Source organism: Lolium perenne, chromosome 7 (genome assembly GCF_019359855.2).
Source record: "Lolium perenne isolate Kyuss_39 chromosome 7, Kyuss_2.0, whole genome shotgun sequence".
Lineage (NCBI taxonomy): Eukaryota > Viridiplantae > Streptophyta > Magnoliopsida > Poales > Poaceae > Lolium > Lolium perenne.
This window is the reverse complement of record NC_067250.2, coordinates 227,630,092-227,645,203: the sequence shown is the minus strand read 5'-3', so window position 1 is coordinate 227,645,203 and position 15,112 is coordinate 227,630,092. Positions and strand designations below refer to the sequence as shown.

General features: G+C 46.8%; 2 protein-coding genes across 3 annotated transcripts; both read left to right on the top strand.

Moving 5' to 3' along the window:
• Nucleotides 1–5,945: 5,945 nt before the first annotated feature.
• LOC127313830 (large ribosomal subunit protein uL5m-like) lies at nucleotides 5,946–7,905 on the top strand. Its single transcript, XM_051344297.2, has 2 exons — nucleotides 5,946–6,168; nucleotides 6,862–7,905. The coding sequence occupies exons 1-2, from the start codon at nucleotides 6,007–6,009 to the stop codon at nucleotides 7,465–7,467; spliced, it is 768 nt and encodes a 255-aa protein (XP_051200257.1). The 5' UTR covers nucleotides 5,946–6,006; the 3' UTR covers nucleotides 7,468–7,905.
• A 3,779-nt stretch (nucleotides 7,906–11,684) lies between these two features.
• On the top strand, nucleotides 11,685–14,867 carry LOC127313829 (protein IQ-DOMAIN 21). Of its 2 annotated transcripts, none has more exons than XM_071823734.1 (4): nucleotides 11,685–11,918; nucleotides 12,024–12,278; nucleotides 13,704–14,144; nucleotides 14,242–14,867. In XM_071823734.1, the coding sequence occupies exons 1-4, from the start codon at nucleotides 11,820–11,822 to the stop codon at nucleotides 14,626–14,628; spliced, it is 1,182 nt and encodes a 393-aa protein (XP_071679835.1). In that variant the 5' UTR covers nucleotides 11,685–11,819; the 3' UTR covers nucleotides 14,629–14,867. The 2 variants fall into 2 exon arrangements, with proteins under 2 accessions (XP_071679835.1, XP_051200253.1); XM_051344293.2 differs by having other exon boundaries at nucleotides 11,691–11,918; nucleotides 14,252–14,867.
• Nucleotides 14,868–15,112: the final 245 nt, after the last annotated feature.

Here is a 15,112-nt window from a genome sequence, read left to right as displayed (position 1 = left end):
GAAAAATATCAGGAGAAAACATGCATTAAGTCTCTACCCGAATAATCTTCAGCTAGACACTCGGGGGCTACTGACGTGGGCATTACCCTTCGAGTAACCAGCATTGCCCTATCCGGTATTGACTAATTGGAGGCCCATGAAGATACCTGAAGGCGAGATGGGCCACTGGGTCGGCGCACCAGAAGATTCCTTGACGGGCAAGACAAGGAAGCGAACAAACAAGGAAAGATTGGATCTAAACTACTGTAAACCTAGTCGTACTCGGTTAGGCCTCTTGAGACCTGGCCTCCTATATAAAAGCCATTAGAGGGGCTGCCGAGGGACACGATCAATCTTAGCAGTCTTAGCCAGGAAAAGCTTAGAGCTAGGTAACCCTAGCAATAGCAATCTCGACTAGATCTCAGCCGAACTATTCGGCACCCCATTGTAACCCATTGTCTTCATAATCAAAGAACAGACAGGCAGGACGTAAGGGTTTTACCTCATCGAGGGCCCCGAACCTGGGTAAATCGCTCTCCCCGCTTGTCTGTGAACCGATGTCTCGTGTCAGCCTACAGGATTTCGTCAACCCTAAGCCCCTATCGGAGGGCATTGGCGAGGAGTACCCTCGACATACGGTTTCATGTCTTTAAAGCAATAGTCCATGAAAACTTTTAGCTTGTTTAACTCTTGCATTATCATCTCTTATATCAATATAGATATTTTCTTTGAATAATTTGATCTCAGCTCATATGCTATACAAATAGTATTGATCAATATTATGATAGCATGTCACTTCAGAAATTACCTTTGTTATCGTTTACCTACTCGAGGACGAGTAGGAACTAAGCTTGGGGATGCTTGATACGTCTCAAACGTATCTATAATTTCTTATGTTCCATGCTACTTTATTGATGATACTCACATGTTTTATACACACTTTATGTCATATTTATGCATTTTCTGGCACTAACCTATTGACAAGATGCCGAAGAGCCAGTTGCTGTTTTCTGCTGTTTTTGGTTTCAGAAATCCTACAAAGGAAATATTCTCGGAATTGGACGAAATCAACGCTCAGGGGCTTATTTTTCCACGAAGCTTCCAGAAGACCGAAGGAGATACGAAGTGGGGCCACGAGGTGGCGCCACACTAAGGCGGCACGGCCAAGGAGTGGCCCGCGCCGCCCTGTTGTGTGGGCCCCTCGTGACGCCCCTAAACTACCCTTCCGCCTACTTAAAGCCTTCGTCGCGAATACCCTAGTACCGAGAGCCACGATACGGAAAACCTTCCAGAGACGCCGCTGCCGCCAATCCCATCTCAGGGGATTTAGGAGATCACCTCCGGCACCCTGCCGGAGAGGGGAATCATCTCCCGGAGGACTCTTCATCACCATGATCGCATCCGGATTGATGTGTGAGTAGTTCACCCCTGGACTATGGGTCCATAGCAGTAGCTAGATGGTCGTCTTCTCCTCATTGTGCTATCATTGTTGGATCTTGTGAGCTGCCTAACATGATCAAGATCATCTATTTGTAATGCTACATGTTGCGTTTGTTGGGATCCGATGAATATGGAATACTATGTTATGTTGATTATCAATCTATCATATATGTGTTGTTTAAGATCTTGCATGTTCTCCGTTGCTAGTAGAGGCTCTGGCCAAGTTGATACTTGTAACTCCAAGAGGGAGTATTTATGCTCGATAGTGGGTTCATGCCTCCATTTAATCTGGGACAGTGACAAAAAGTTCTAAGGTTGTGGATGTGCTGTTGCCACTAGGGATAAAACATCAATGCTTTGTCTAAGCATATTTGTGTTGATTACATTACGCACCATACTTAATGCAATTTTCTGTTGTTTGCAACTTAATACTGGAAGGGGTGCGGATGCTAACCCGAAGGTGGACTTTTTAGACATAGATGCATGCTGGATAGCGGTCTATGTACTTTGTCGTAATGCCCAATTGAATTTCACACTACTCATCATGATATGTATGTGCATTGTCATGCCCTCTTTATTTGTCAATTGCCCAACTGTAATTTGTTCACCCAACATGCTTTATCTTATTGGAGAGACACCACTAGTGAACTGTGGACCCCGGTCCATTCTTTTACATCGAATACAATCTACTGCAATACTTGTTCTTACTGTTCTTCGCAAACATCATCTTCCACACTATACATCCAATCCTTTGTTACAGCAAGCCGGTGAGATTGACAACCTCACTGTTACGTTGGGGCAAAGTACTTTGATTGTGTTGTGCAGGTTCCACGCTGGCGCCGGAATCCCTGGTGTTGCGCCGCACTACACTCCGCCACCAACGACCTTCACGTGCTTCTTGACTCCTACTGGTTCGATAACCTTGGTTTCTTACTGAGGGAAAAACTTGCCGTTGCACGCATCATACCTTCCTCTTGGGGTTCCCAACGGGCACGTGTTGTACGCGTACAAGCATATCTACAAGTTGTTTGCACATGTCTATGTCCGGAACCCGAGGCCCCAGAGTGACAGCAACTGGGATAACTGGAGGGGAAGGCGTAGGTATGAGGATCACATGTTTTCACCAAGTGTTAATGCTTTGCTCCGGTGCTCTATTAAAAGGAGTACCTTAATTACCAGTAGATTCCCTTGAGGCCCGGCTGTCACCGACTGGTAGGACAAAAGATGTTATGCAAGTTTCTCATTGCGAGCACGTATGACTATATATGGAAAACATGCCTACATGATTAATAATCTTGATGTTCTGTCTTAATGCTATTTTAATCCTATCAATTGCCCAACTGTATTTTGTTCACCCAACACTTGTCACTTGTTATTGGAGAGTTACCACTAGTGTAGATAGCTGGGAACCCCGGTCCATCTCTCATCATCATATACTCGTTCCTACATGTCATTGGAAGTAGTATCAACTATTTTCTGGTGCCATTGCCTCTGTGTTACTGCTACTGCTGTTATTGTATTACTCTGCTCTCATATTATCGCTTTCACATCACCCCTGTTACTAGTGCTTTTCCAGGTGCTTCTGAATTGACAACTCAGTTGTTAAGGCTTATATGTATTCTTTACCTCCCCTTGTGTCGAATCAATAAATTTGGGTTTTACTTCCCTCGAATACTGTCGCGATCCCCTATACTTGTGGGTTATCAGGCATCGATAGCATTTTGGAAGGGCGGCATCGCAAATAGGCTCACATCAGCGCGCCTCAAAAGGCGCCGACGCGTTTTCGCACCCAATAGAAGCGCTAGCAACCCCGTGCTGGCCCTTTCGCAAAGGGCACGAATCGGGCACGCCGACGGCTAACGCAGCGAATGATTTTGGGCGTGGGACCCACATGTTAGCCGGACATCCCAAAATTATACATATTCTTTCCCCCAAAACCCATTCTCCTCCGCTGGTCATTTCTCCCGCCCGTCGCTCCATCTCTCATCCAGACTCCAACGCAAAAAACCCTCACTGCCTCCATGCCGCCGAAGAAAAAGGCTTCGGTGAAGGAAACGAAGGTGCCGATGAAGGCGTCGGCGAAGCCGCGCACCGTGGCGCCGAAGGAGAAGCCGGCGCCCATGTCGCAGGAGGCGTGACTACACCACCATGCACATGATCCGGATCGAGGACATCCTCTCTCACCGTTGGAACATCATCAAGACGGCGTGTAGCAAATTCCATGGCTACTTTGAGAAGATTAAGGCCCGAAAGGAGAGCGGCAAGCCGATGGTGGATTGGGTATGTTCTATGTCCATTTGATGATGTCTATTTCATAATGCATCATAGTATATCTTGTTAATGTAATCTTGCATTGTTAGATGATCGACGCCCTCGATATGTACAAGAGCCAAAACGAGGACAAATATTTCCTCTTCATGCACTGCTTTAAGAAACTAGAGGGTTGCAAAAAATGGGACACCATCCGCCTCACTCTCAAAAAATGGGACACCATCGGGGAAGATGGGCCGGTCGATCCCGCCGGCGCCTCCACCGGGCGCCCCATTGGAAACAAGAAGGACAAGGCCGAGAGGAATGCGGCGCAGGCATTGGTCACCATGGACGCTTCCCTCGAGAAGATGATATCCTCCTTCTCAACGGAGAACAATGATGCGACGGATAGGGCCGCCGTTGTGTGGAAGGTAATACTGGAGAAGCAAGATATGAAGATTGAGCCGGAGAGGGAGAAGGTGGAGGCGGCGGAGATGGAAGCTCAAGCCGCTGCCATCAAAGCCACCAACAAAGCGACGCAGCTTTCGTTGGCCAAGATGACTCAATAATCAAAGATCTTGATGGCGAAGATGGACCCATTGGCGAGGGTGTGGCACGAGATGTACCGCGAGCGCATCGAGCAAGAGGTGCTGGCGGCGCGAGCTGCGTTGGCGTCCATGACGTTCATGCCTCCCCCGATGCACGTGGAGCCGGTTCCCGCGATGGAGGTGCCACCGGTGCTCGTTGACGATGAGGACGTCGTCGAGGTTCAGTCGACCATGACCCCGTTCATCTGATCATTTGGTCTGGAAGCCCAAGTTGTTTTTGCAGTCGGACTATGATGGTGATTCGGTGGCCGTATGTTGGTGCAAACTTCATATTCGAAAAACTATTCGAATTTTGTGGCAATATGTTTGCCCCAAACTTCATATTCGAAAACCTAGTCGAATTTTTATGCATGTTTTATGAGTTTTTGTTCCAATGATCTATCGGAGCCGCCGGTTTGGGGAGCGCCGGTGTGGGAGCATCACCTCCAACTGGAGGATGCTGTGCCGGCGTACCCCATACGGCTGCGCCTGAGCCCCTGTCAGCGCCTATTTGGGGGTGCCAATGGAGATGCTCTAAGGGTGTCTCTAAGGGTTGAACCAAAACGACGACACATTGACACATTCCAGTCGTACTGGTTTGTTTTGGCTAACCCGTGGATAAAATTTAGGTTGTTGTTTGGTCTGCCATTTCAGCGTATACACCAGTGAAATGGTCCGCATTGACCGTTTGGCTCAAATTTGAATAAATTGAAAAAGCATGTGAAAGTTGGATAAAGATGTCATTCATTCCAACATAATTTATTTAAATTTACATAGAAAAAACTAAACCCATTCCTAGCGCCGTCGTCTTCTTCGTCATCGGAGACAAGCTCGGCGAACTGCGAAGGTGCCCAAGCAGGGACCTTCGGCGGCCGCGGCACATACTTTAATGGAGTGGCGGGTGGCGCGCACTCTGGAGGAGGCGGCGCCATCTGGCCTTCCCACGCGACCAGCGGCAGATGTGGTGATGGAGGAAGAGACGCGACGTGCTCCACCATCAAGACGAACAAGATGACGTCCTCCAGGCCAAGCTAGAGATGCCCTTATCTAGACTCTGCATATTGCTGTTTGGACATGACATAGATCTGTGGAGAAAAGCCAAAAAAAAGAAAATTTGTAGGATGAAGGCCACCATGAGTAGAGGATGATTCCAATGCACACGACCTGTTTAATGGAATGCATCTCTTTATTTTCTTTTCCTCCATCTCTTTGTAGGAATGGGTATATGTAAGGGGGAGCTATGAGGTATTGCCATCAGTCATATTCTGATTTACTGCTATTTTCTTTCTAACAACAAAACTAACTATTTTCTTGATAAATAAGGTTTCAGACTAAGCACCATAGTGTCCCCATGTCTCTACGTGGTGCTCTCATGCGGTGTGAGTGCACTATCCAGTATCGTTGATGCCAACTTTCTGTTTCGGAGTGAGTACCTCCATGCATGCTGGCCAACTGCATTTTTCACGGATGATGAGTATTAGAATATTAAAATCTCCATAAAAATTGGGGTTGAATCCTACAAAATACTTATATAAAATATGTCGAAGATCTATTAAAAATTAAATATATCTATACATTAAATCATGCTTAGATTTGTCTAAGTTTAGACAAATTTGTAGTATCCCTCCTGCAGTCAGGCTCCACCCTCTTCCCCCGATCCCCAAACCCCTACCACCCTTTCCCGTAGCGCGGAGCCGCCACTTCCCCACCCCGCGGCCCATTTTGCAAAACCTAGATCCAGCCGCCGGCCATGGCGAGTAGCCGGGCCATCTCATCAGCCCTCCGCACGGCCTCCCGCACCCGCGCCGCCTCCCCGTCACCGTGTCCCCGCGCGCTGCTCCATCGCCCATCCCCCGCCGGCTTCCTCTTCAACCGCGCCGCCGCCTACGCGTCCTCCGCCGAGGCGCAACCGGTAAGGGCACGACCACAAAGAAAATCCATGCTTGTAGTTTACGAATGTCCACAAACATATTGATTTGTCGCTGATCGTTAGCAAGGAGACACATGCGAAATGTTGACTCTGCACATCATGCCTGCCATGATATTGCCATCTTCGACACTAATTTTATGAACTCTATCTTTTTAGCCTATTCTTATCACCTGAGGTTGAGGACGAAAATATTTAGTAGTATTAGATACTTGCGTTACTGGATGATGCATGCCTCGAGACAAATTTTCTTGAGTGTTCAAAAAAAAAAGATATTTTTTCTTGCTTAGTACATCTCTGTGGTCTGAGAATCGTTCAAAGCATAGAGTTATCTTGTTTCTTCGTCCTATAGTGGAAAAGGCGGAGTGTGTGTGCGCGCTTTGGTGGTTCTCACTAAGTAATCATACAAATTGGCAGGTCCAGAGGACCATACATTTCCCAAAGTTGTAATATTGTGCTGCAGAATGACCTTATGAAAATGACATCAGTGAAACATGGAAATGTATTTTATAATATTTTATTATTATAATTGTGCTCAAAGTGTTACATTAAGGACCATGTCAATCTCCTAATGACATTTCTCGATTGAAATTTGGTTGTTATGGATTTGAGACGATTGGGAGTAGTTAGTGGTGATGCTGCTGGTAGAAATTGCTAACAGATAGTTTATTTGCGCAGACACGTCGGGTGGGTAACAAGGCCAAGGGCGCGAAAAGCGGAAAAGCCATGATGTTTCCGCTCCATTTTCATTACGAAGATGTATTGCGTGAGGACCTGCTGCTCAAACTCAATCACACCAATGTCATGGAAGTCCCCGGACTGTTTGAGATCAGACTGGTACCAAAATCTACCTCTGATGCCAAAATCCAATTTGGAAAGTTGGCCATGGAGATTCTGTGTGGTCAGAAATCCATACAGGCACAATTGCCCGACCATTTGAAATCAGGAAGGTCGGGATCCAATGCGTTTCTGGCGTCCCAGAAAGACGCTACATCTCTAAGACAAAGCATCATTCGAGGGCATGGAATGTACAATTTCCTGGTCAGAGTCTTGACAGTAATGTCTATGTTGGATTCTAAGGTATCAATAGAACAGGGAAACTGCATCAAGTTCTTCATGGCAACTGAGTTTTGCGAGTTCTCCCCAGAGATAGAAGATCATTTTGAGATCTTTGAGAACATTGGAGGCTTCAATGTGACAATTGTCACTTCCGCCAGTTCAAAAGAGGAGACTTCCCTTCTGTGGAGTGGCTTTTTGCTCAAAGATGAAGGTGAAATTAACTAAGATGCTGGAGATGAAGCAGTGAGAGATCACAAGCGTCACTGCTAAATATGAACTAATATGAAAACTTTTAGCATTTTGTAATCTGATCTTTTCCCAGGTCGAGCATTCCAAGATGCCCAGAATGAAAAAGTTGGGTACTTGGCTTCTCTTGCTGCATTAGTAGCCAGTTACTTGTGAAGTTTGGCCTCTCAAGTAGGCTATGATTCTGGATAGCAACTGTGTAGATTTTCTTTTGTTACCTGAAGCAAGCCAATATTTCTTGCGCTTAAAGTTTATCATTCGAACTGATAAGATATTTGCCAAGACGTGATGTTCCTTTTGTTGTTTTCCTTGTGGATGGACATATGGTGTATGTTACTCAAGTGAAAGCAGGAGAGCAATTCCCAAGCATCATATTTCATTTTTTCCTAGGTGGTTGTCTCTTGTGAATTCTGGGAATTAACTTGATTTTTGTGTGGGAATGATGTGTTGGGCTAATGCAATTGTAGTTTGTTTGGTTGCCGACATTATCCTTCCCTCTACTATGATTAATCTTCTCTCAATCTCTCTAATTACAAGCTTGAAGCCTTGAAGTAAATAGTTCTCAACGTTCCCTATTTTCAAACCCTTTGTACCAACTATTCTTTTTAGACCAGTGAAGATGCCACCAATTGCCATTAACCATGCAGAAACAATTGAAAATGGAAAGCAACAAGCAACTCATGATAGCGTTAGAGGATAAGCATAAATATTCGCTGAAATCGTTATAGGAATCATCAGAGCACATAGTTTATGCTTCATCATCGCTGCAACTCTCTGCATTCCCATTTCTTGTGCCCATTTGAAAAGAAAAAAAATGTAAGGTAGGAATACAATATTATACTCCATTCATAAAAATGATGTCTTAACTTTGTCTGAATTTGAATGTATCTAGACCTGATTTAGTATATATATACATCCACATTTTAACAAAGTTGAGACATCATTTTATGGACAAAGAGAATAATATATAAAGAACAAGATAAGCATAGACCACATAACAAAAATATAGGCAAATAGAAATAGCACAATCAAATTTCAAGGTCACACGGCCAATACGAAAATATCCGAAGCAACAGATAAATCAACATCCAAGTTCAAATGGTAGTGCATGACATGTGCAAATATCCAAAGCTAAACGAACATATAACAGATCCTACTATTACTCTTGCACCACATAAGACGTATAAATTTTAATTCCTTCTCCTGTCCGCCGCATAATGCATCTTCAAACCAATTGAGTCTCCCCTCACTTGTCTTCATAATATATAACATGCAACGATTTTCAAATTTATCAAACAATTTAGTTGCCATGTAGTATTCCTCACTTCCTCTAGGAGCCCCACATTCCACAACTTTGTCCATGATGGCTTCAATTTCACTAGTCAATGTGACAATATTAATGCATGGCACCGAACTGCTATCAGTAGTAGATACCTCCGAATCGCTTGTAGAAATAGAATGCTCAAAATGTCGTTGTATTCTCTTTGCACGCACTAGTGGAAAACGGGCCTTTTGCACCGGTTGGTAAGGGCTATATGCACCGGATGCCCAACCGGTGCAAACAATCCGGTGCAAAAGGTCCCCCCCTTTTGCACCGGTTCAGTTACGAACCGGTGCTAAAGGGTGCACCACGTGGCGGCTCAAGGGCGTCCGAGCGGGAGGACCTTTAGGTAATACGAACCGGTGCTAAAGGGTCTGCCGCGGCAGAAAAACGTCCCAAAACGCTGCCGCGGCAGAAAAACACTTTTTTCGAATTATTTTCTACTCCCTTTTTTTTTCTTTTTTCAGAATTTCTAATATTTTAGTTATTTCACAAGTTTAGTCTCTAACTACCCTTATCTCTAGTCCAATTACTTACTCGTGCTCAAACTTCCCGCTCGGTCACCCATCCTCCCACTACTCTACCACTAGCACGCTTAACTTCCAAGTTCCTTTCCATCCCGCATCCAAGTGCTTCGCGTGCATGTATGTGATAGTAGTATCATATCAATCCTTTTAACATGTCGATCGATGTCATATTTCTTTATTGTTCGAATTTCAAATAATTATTTTAATAAACCAAAGTAATGTTGTAATAATAATCTTGAATAAATAAATAAACATTAACTTTATAATTTGTATTATTTTTAATTATTTTAAATTTTTAAATTTTTAATTTTTTTTGCCAAACCTAAAACCTAAAAATTTGAAAATCTTATAATTTGCTAAAAGTAATAGCAATCTTTATGCAGGATGCAATTATTAATTTTAATTTTAAAAAATAAAAAAAATCCTAAATTTCTGGAAAAAACTAAAATCTTCCTGCTTTCATATTTTCATTTGGAATTTTCAAAATCTAAAAATTAGCTAACCGGGTAAACCCCGGTGAATTCGGATGTAATTTTTTCCCACGATGATTTTGATATATTATACGTTTTTTTTCGACGTCGGATGCAAAAGTTAATGCGGTTTTACCATTTTTCAAACATTTTTTGCAATTAATGTGAAAATTCAAATTTGTTAATTTTCCCTAATAGTAGGTTGCATAACATACATGAATCTCAAAATATTTTATTTTTTGAATAATCTATCATTTTCTTTTCTATTTTACAGTGTTAAAAAAGGCGATCCACGCGGGGGGGGGGGGGGGGGGTGGTGGTGCGTGGGGAGCAGAAAAACCTTTTGCACCGGTTCGTGTTACGAACCGGTGCAAAAGGTCCCGCACGAACCGGTGCTAATGCCCCCTGGACGTGCAGACCGCACGAACCGGTGCTAATGACCCCTTTAGCACCGGTTCGTGCCAAATCCGGTGCAAAAGCACTTTCGAGGACAGGATAAAAGCCCTTGTTTCTACTAGTGACGGAATCATTCCTCTTATTTGGGCCAGAGGCAATACAAGCAATCCAACGGTTTAAGTTCCTGATAACTGGGTTCACTAGTTGAAAACAGGGATTCAGTCCCGGTATATTTGAGGTTTTAGTTCCGGTGTATTTAGGGCTTTAGTCCCAGTTTTGAAACCGAGACTAAACCTTCAGAATTAAAGGTCTTACCTTTAGTTCCGGTTTAAAGATAAACCGGGACTAATGGTCCTTCACGTGGTACCTTGTACCTCCTCAGTATCATCGTATGCAACACGCTGGTTAGCAACCTTCTTAGCAGCCTTGGGGTCGTTCTCGTTGATATGCACTTTCGGTAACATAACCTCAAGATCCTCCAATTATTCCAAGCCCTTAAATAGCGTTTTTACTTCGGCGGCGGGATGAAACGGCGATAATGCATCTCGAATTAGCGCTCGCTTCCCTCACGCGGCACCGGAGGCACCGGGACTCGCCGCCAATTGAGGTACCAGCTGCCGCCCGACAGGCCTGCATCCCACCAAGAACTAGTCGGTTCTCGTCGAACAGCCGTTGCGCGAAGTCCATATATAGGGACGTAGCGTCGGTTGCGTGGTTTTTTCTTCTTGCCGGCACGAGAGAATTCGGCCTCGCGACCGTTCTTCGTTTTGCGGAACTGCCAGCCCTTACCCATGGTGTTGACTGTAGGCGGAGGAGTGGCCAGAACATAGTCGGTCTGCTCCTCTTAAAATGGCCAGGCACTCCTTCACCTACAATGTCCGGCGGGATACCCAAGCGACGCCTGCACCAACACTAGCGTGCGGGAGGTGGGGCAATGCCATGAACGCGACGCAAAAATCGAAGCGGTGCAGACAACCATTACTAACACGCGGAAGACGAAACACGCATGGTCGCTGGCAGGCGAGCCCGAAGGAGAACGAATACATACACATGCACTGACCGCGTTGTGTCTGTGGCGATGCATTCCGAACCCAAAGTTGGACACTTGGACCCATGAATGCGTTAGCGCGGGCTTGCCGATTAGTTTGCGTCAGACCGCTGGACTAGGATTTTCTCCTTTTTTCTGTCCTACCCAACACAAATGGTCACTTTGGTTATGTCTTCGCTAGAGATGCCCTAATTCATGAGGGGTTGATTGCCCGAGAAACAGGTGAGACTTGAACTCACCTGCCACCTTGTGATGGAGTACCATGCTCCCAGCTTTTAGCCTCTTCCCGTCCAATGACAGAGTGCGGTGGCGCTGCTGCATCCAGAGACGAGAGCACGTACGTAGTCGCGCGCGGACAGCGCGGTCCCCGTGACGATAAAGCCGCTCCTGTACCGACCACCCACCGGCGCCCTCACGGCACTCTCGCGCGCCCGAGCCCCGCCGCACTTATTACTCGTCCCTCTTCACCTCACCTCCCGCCTCGTACGGCAATCCGATCCATGCAGCGATCGATCGACCGATCGAGCTACCACAAGTTAAAGTAGCCGCGCATTGCGTACGTAGCATACATGGGCAAGAAGCCCGGCGGCGGCGGCGGTGGCTGGCTGGCCACCGTCAGGAAGGTCTTCAAGACTAGCCCCTCCTCCTCCCCTTCCAAGGCCAACAAGGTCCGTACCTGCGATCTTGCTCCCTGAGTTCTCTGGCCATTCTGTATGTAGTTATCAGTCAGTCACTGATGCTGTTGGTTGGTTGTCGCCTCGTCGGGGCAGCAGGGGCCGGGAGGCGGGGAGCAAGAGGCGGAGATAGTGTCCGTCGAGCACTTCCCGGCTGCCGACACGTCGTCGGAGGTGACGAATGAGGGCAGCGGCGGGAGGGAGCGGGTGTGCGGCGGGGTGGAGGCGGAGGCAAGGAGGGCCCGCCGCGCCATGGCGTCGAGGATGGCGAGGCTCGCGGCCCTGCGCGGCAGGGCGGCCGGCAGGGAGGATCGCGCCGCCGTGCGCATCCAGGCGTTCTACAGAGGTTACTTGGTACGCGACGTTTCTCCTGCCAAAGTTCTTCCAGATTAACTTACATCTACAAGAAGATAAACAAGTTTCTGCGAAAATGGAAAACGTATTTTCTTTTAAATTTTCGTCAATCCATAGTTTTTGGGTAACTTGATGGCTGAACCTTACGGTACTGTTAATTAAGGTCTGTTCTTCCAGCGACCCTGGCACTGTGTTGGTAACGACTGACCAGTGCTAAACGAAGCTCTTTTCCAGTTAAGAGCAGTTTGCTTCCACTGTTTACATGCTATAAAAAGCGTGCAGGTATCAGGATTGCTTGCGATTAAGGGCATTAAAAGGTGGCTTTCAGCAAGAAAGAACTATGATTAGATCACCATCTTAGTTGCCGTTAAGTACACAGTTCACTCACCTAGTCGCCACATCCAATCCAAAGAGGCGGTACCTAGGCAATTGGGGAGTTGCCGACTTTGAGTTTAGTTTGTATGTGATGTTAAAATACTAGTTTTTATTTATTTTTCATTAATTAATTAGACAATTTATGCTCTGCTCAGTTAATAGATTGGAGCAAAACTTTTGCCTCGTTTAAAAAAAGTTGAGCAAATATCACAAAAAATAAATTATAAGGGTAGAATTTCACAAAACCACGTCGAAGGAAAATTTGATCAGAAAACAACAACTTTTAGTCTAAGTTGTTAAGGAAACCAAATTCTCAAGATTTGATATGTTTGACAACCTGAGCCCACTGGTCAAGTGCCACGCGAGGCTGCTCTGTAATTTTCTTCTTGCTGTAGCCATACTTGAACCAAACTGTAAGGTTCCTCTCGATCTCTCTTAGTATTTCACAGGGATTCGAACTCGAATTACACAGTTTCCAGCTGCCGTCAGAAGGGTTCAGGTCTTTTTTTTTTGTGAAAAGAAGGGTTCAGGTCTTTGACACAAACCATTTTGAATTTTCCCTTTTTTTCTTTGAAACAGTTTGCCAAAATTTGTTACAAAATTCAGAAGAGTTCAGAAAATGTGAGAACTTCCAAAGGCTCGGTCAACACCTGATAAGCCCATCAGAGATTAAGCTACAAATTATAAAAGACACATGATTTGTTTGCTCTTTTTTTTGAATTTTCTTAGACTGTTTTATTAGCAAGTTGTAGTGTTGTACTATGCACATGCAAAGATTGATCAGGCGGTAAAAGTTACAGTAGTAATTGGGTTGAATTTTTTTTGCAAGGACCTACAAAATTGATTGATATCCCAATTTGATAATTTATTTAAAGCTATTGAAAGTTGAGGGTTTGTCGTTGAAAACTGGATGTCAGTTGAGAGTGAAATAATAGTGGATGTTTCTCATTTTCTCAAGAAGAACAATGTGCTGAAAAGTTTAGATTCACACTTTCTTGCAGGGGAGTTCAAAATGAAATGACACTGAATGTGTGCACCTGTTGTGTTCAGGCTAGGAGAGCCCTGCGCGCGCTGCGCGGGCTGGTGCGTTTGCAGGCGCTGGTGCGCGGCCACCAGGTGCGTCGCCAGGTCCGCCAGACCATGCGGTCCATGCAGGCGCTCGTCCGCGCGCAGGACCGCGTCCGCGCCCGCCGACTCACCTCCCACGTCGACGCGCGCGGTCGACTTGCCGCCGTCCCATCGCACGGCGGTGGTCGGCGCTCCTACGGGCACGACCGCCTCTTCTTCGACGACGAACATGGCGACGAGGACGCCGAGACGGAGGCGCAGGTACGGCGACCAAGAAACAGGCAGAGCAGCATGGGCAACTTGAGCCCGTTCCAGGAAGGGTGGGACGCCGTCACCCGGGCCGGAAGCTTGCGTCGGCACGGCGGCGACACCGCGGCGTGGCCACCTGCCTACGCACACGGCTTCCAGCAGCAGGAGCACAAGGTGCGTCTACCAGGCCATTCTCTCTGTACAAATGCAGTTCCATCATGAGCATACGTAAGGTCTCCTCTTGATCAGTGAGAAGTAACTCAAGATCAAGACTCTTGCAGCTACAGTGCGACGAGCAGGACCAGCGCAAGGTCGGCTGGGACTGGCTGGAGCGCTGCATGGCGCCGAGCATCATGCCGCCGGGGCCGGCCAGCCAGCACCTGGCGGCGGAGACGTCGTACGTGACCGCCTTGGCCACGGCCAGTACGGAAGGCGTTTCGGAGAGGACCGTGGATATGGACCCGAGCAGGAAGAGCCCACCCAAGGACCTGTACCCGGTGCGCGCCGGCGCCGAGGTGATTCCAGGGTACATGGCAGCGACGCAGTCGGCGCGCGCCAAGGCACGCATGGCTGCTCCAAGGGCGCACAACCGGAGCCGGTCCGGATCGGTGGCCCTTGGCGGTGGCTCGACGGCGAGCTCGGGCTGGAGCACGAGTAACAACGGTGATGGTGGCGCCCGTGCGGGTCATCAGAGGGAAGGGTACAGCCCGGAGTCGAGCTCCAGCGGCGAGCGGACGCTCCCGGCGGTTGGCGGCCCAGGCAGGGTGGCCTATGCCTGACCCTTGCATAGTTGCATGATCACAAACTGCTACTGGAGACAACTGATAGTATGTTAGTAACGTGTTCAAGTTGTGAGGTGTGGTCATGACTGGCTAGCTGATCCCAGCTTGTTAGATCTATGGCCGTTGCTCTTTTTTTTTTTTTGCGAAACAAAGTACAATCAAACATGCTTACACATATGCGCACACACTCATCCCTATGAACGCACGCACACCTAGCATCTCCAAGAGATCACGTCGAAAAATTGATCTGATGGGTCTTGAGATTGACGAAGTTACCATAGACGTCTCACTGTCGACAGAAATGTCGCTTCCCACTGAAGAATATTCCGTCTTTTTAAGACACCGAAGTGCCAAATCTAG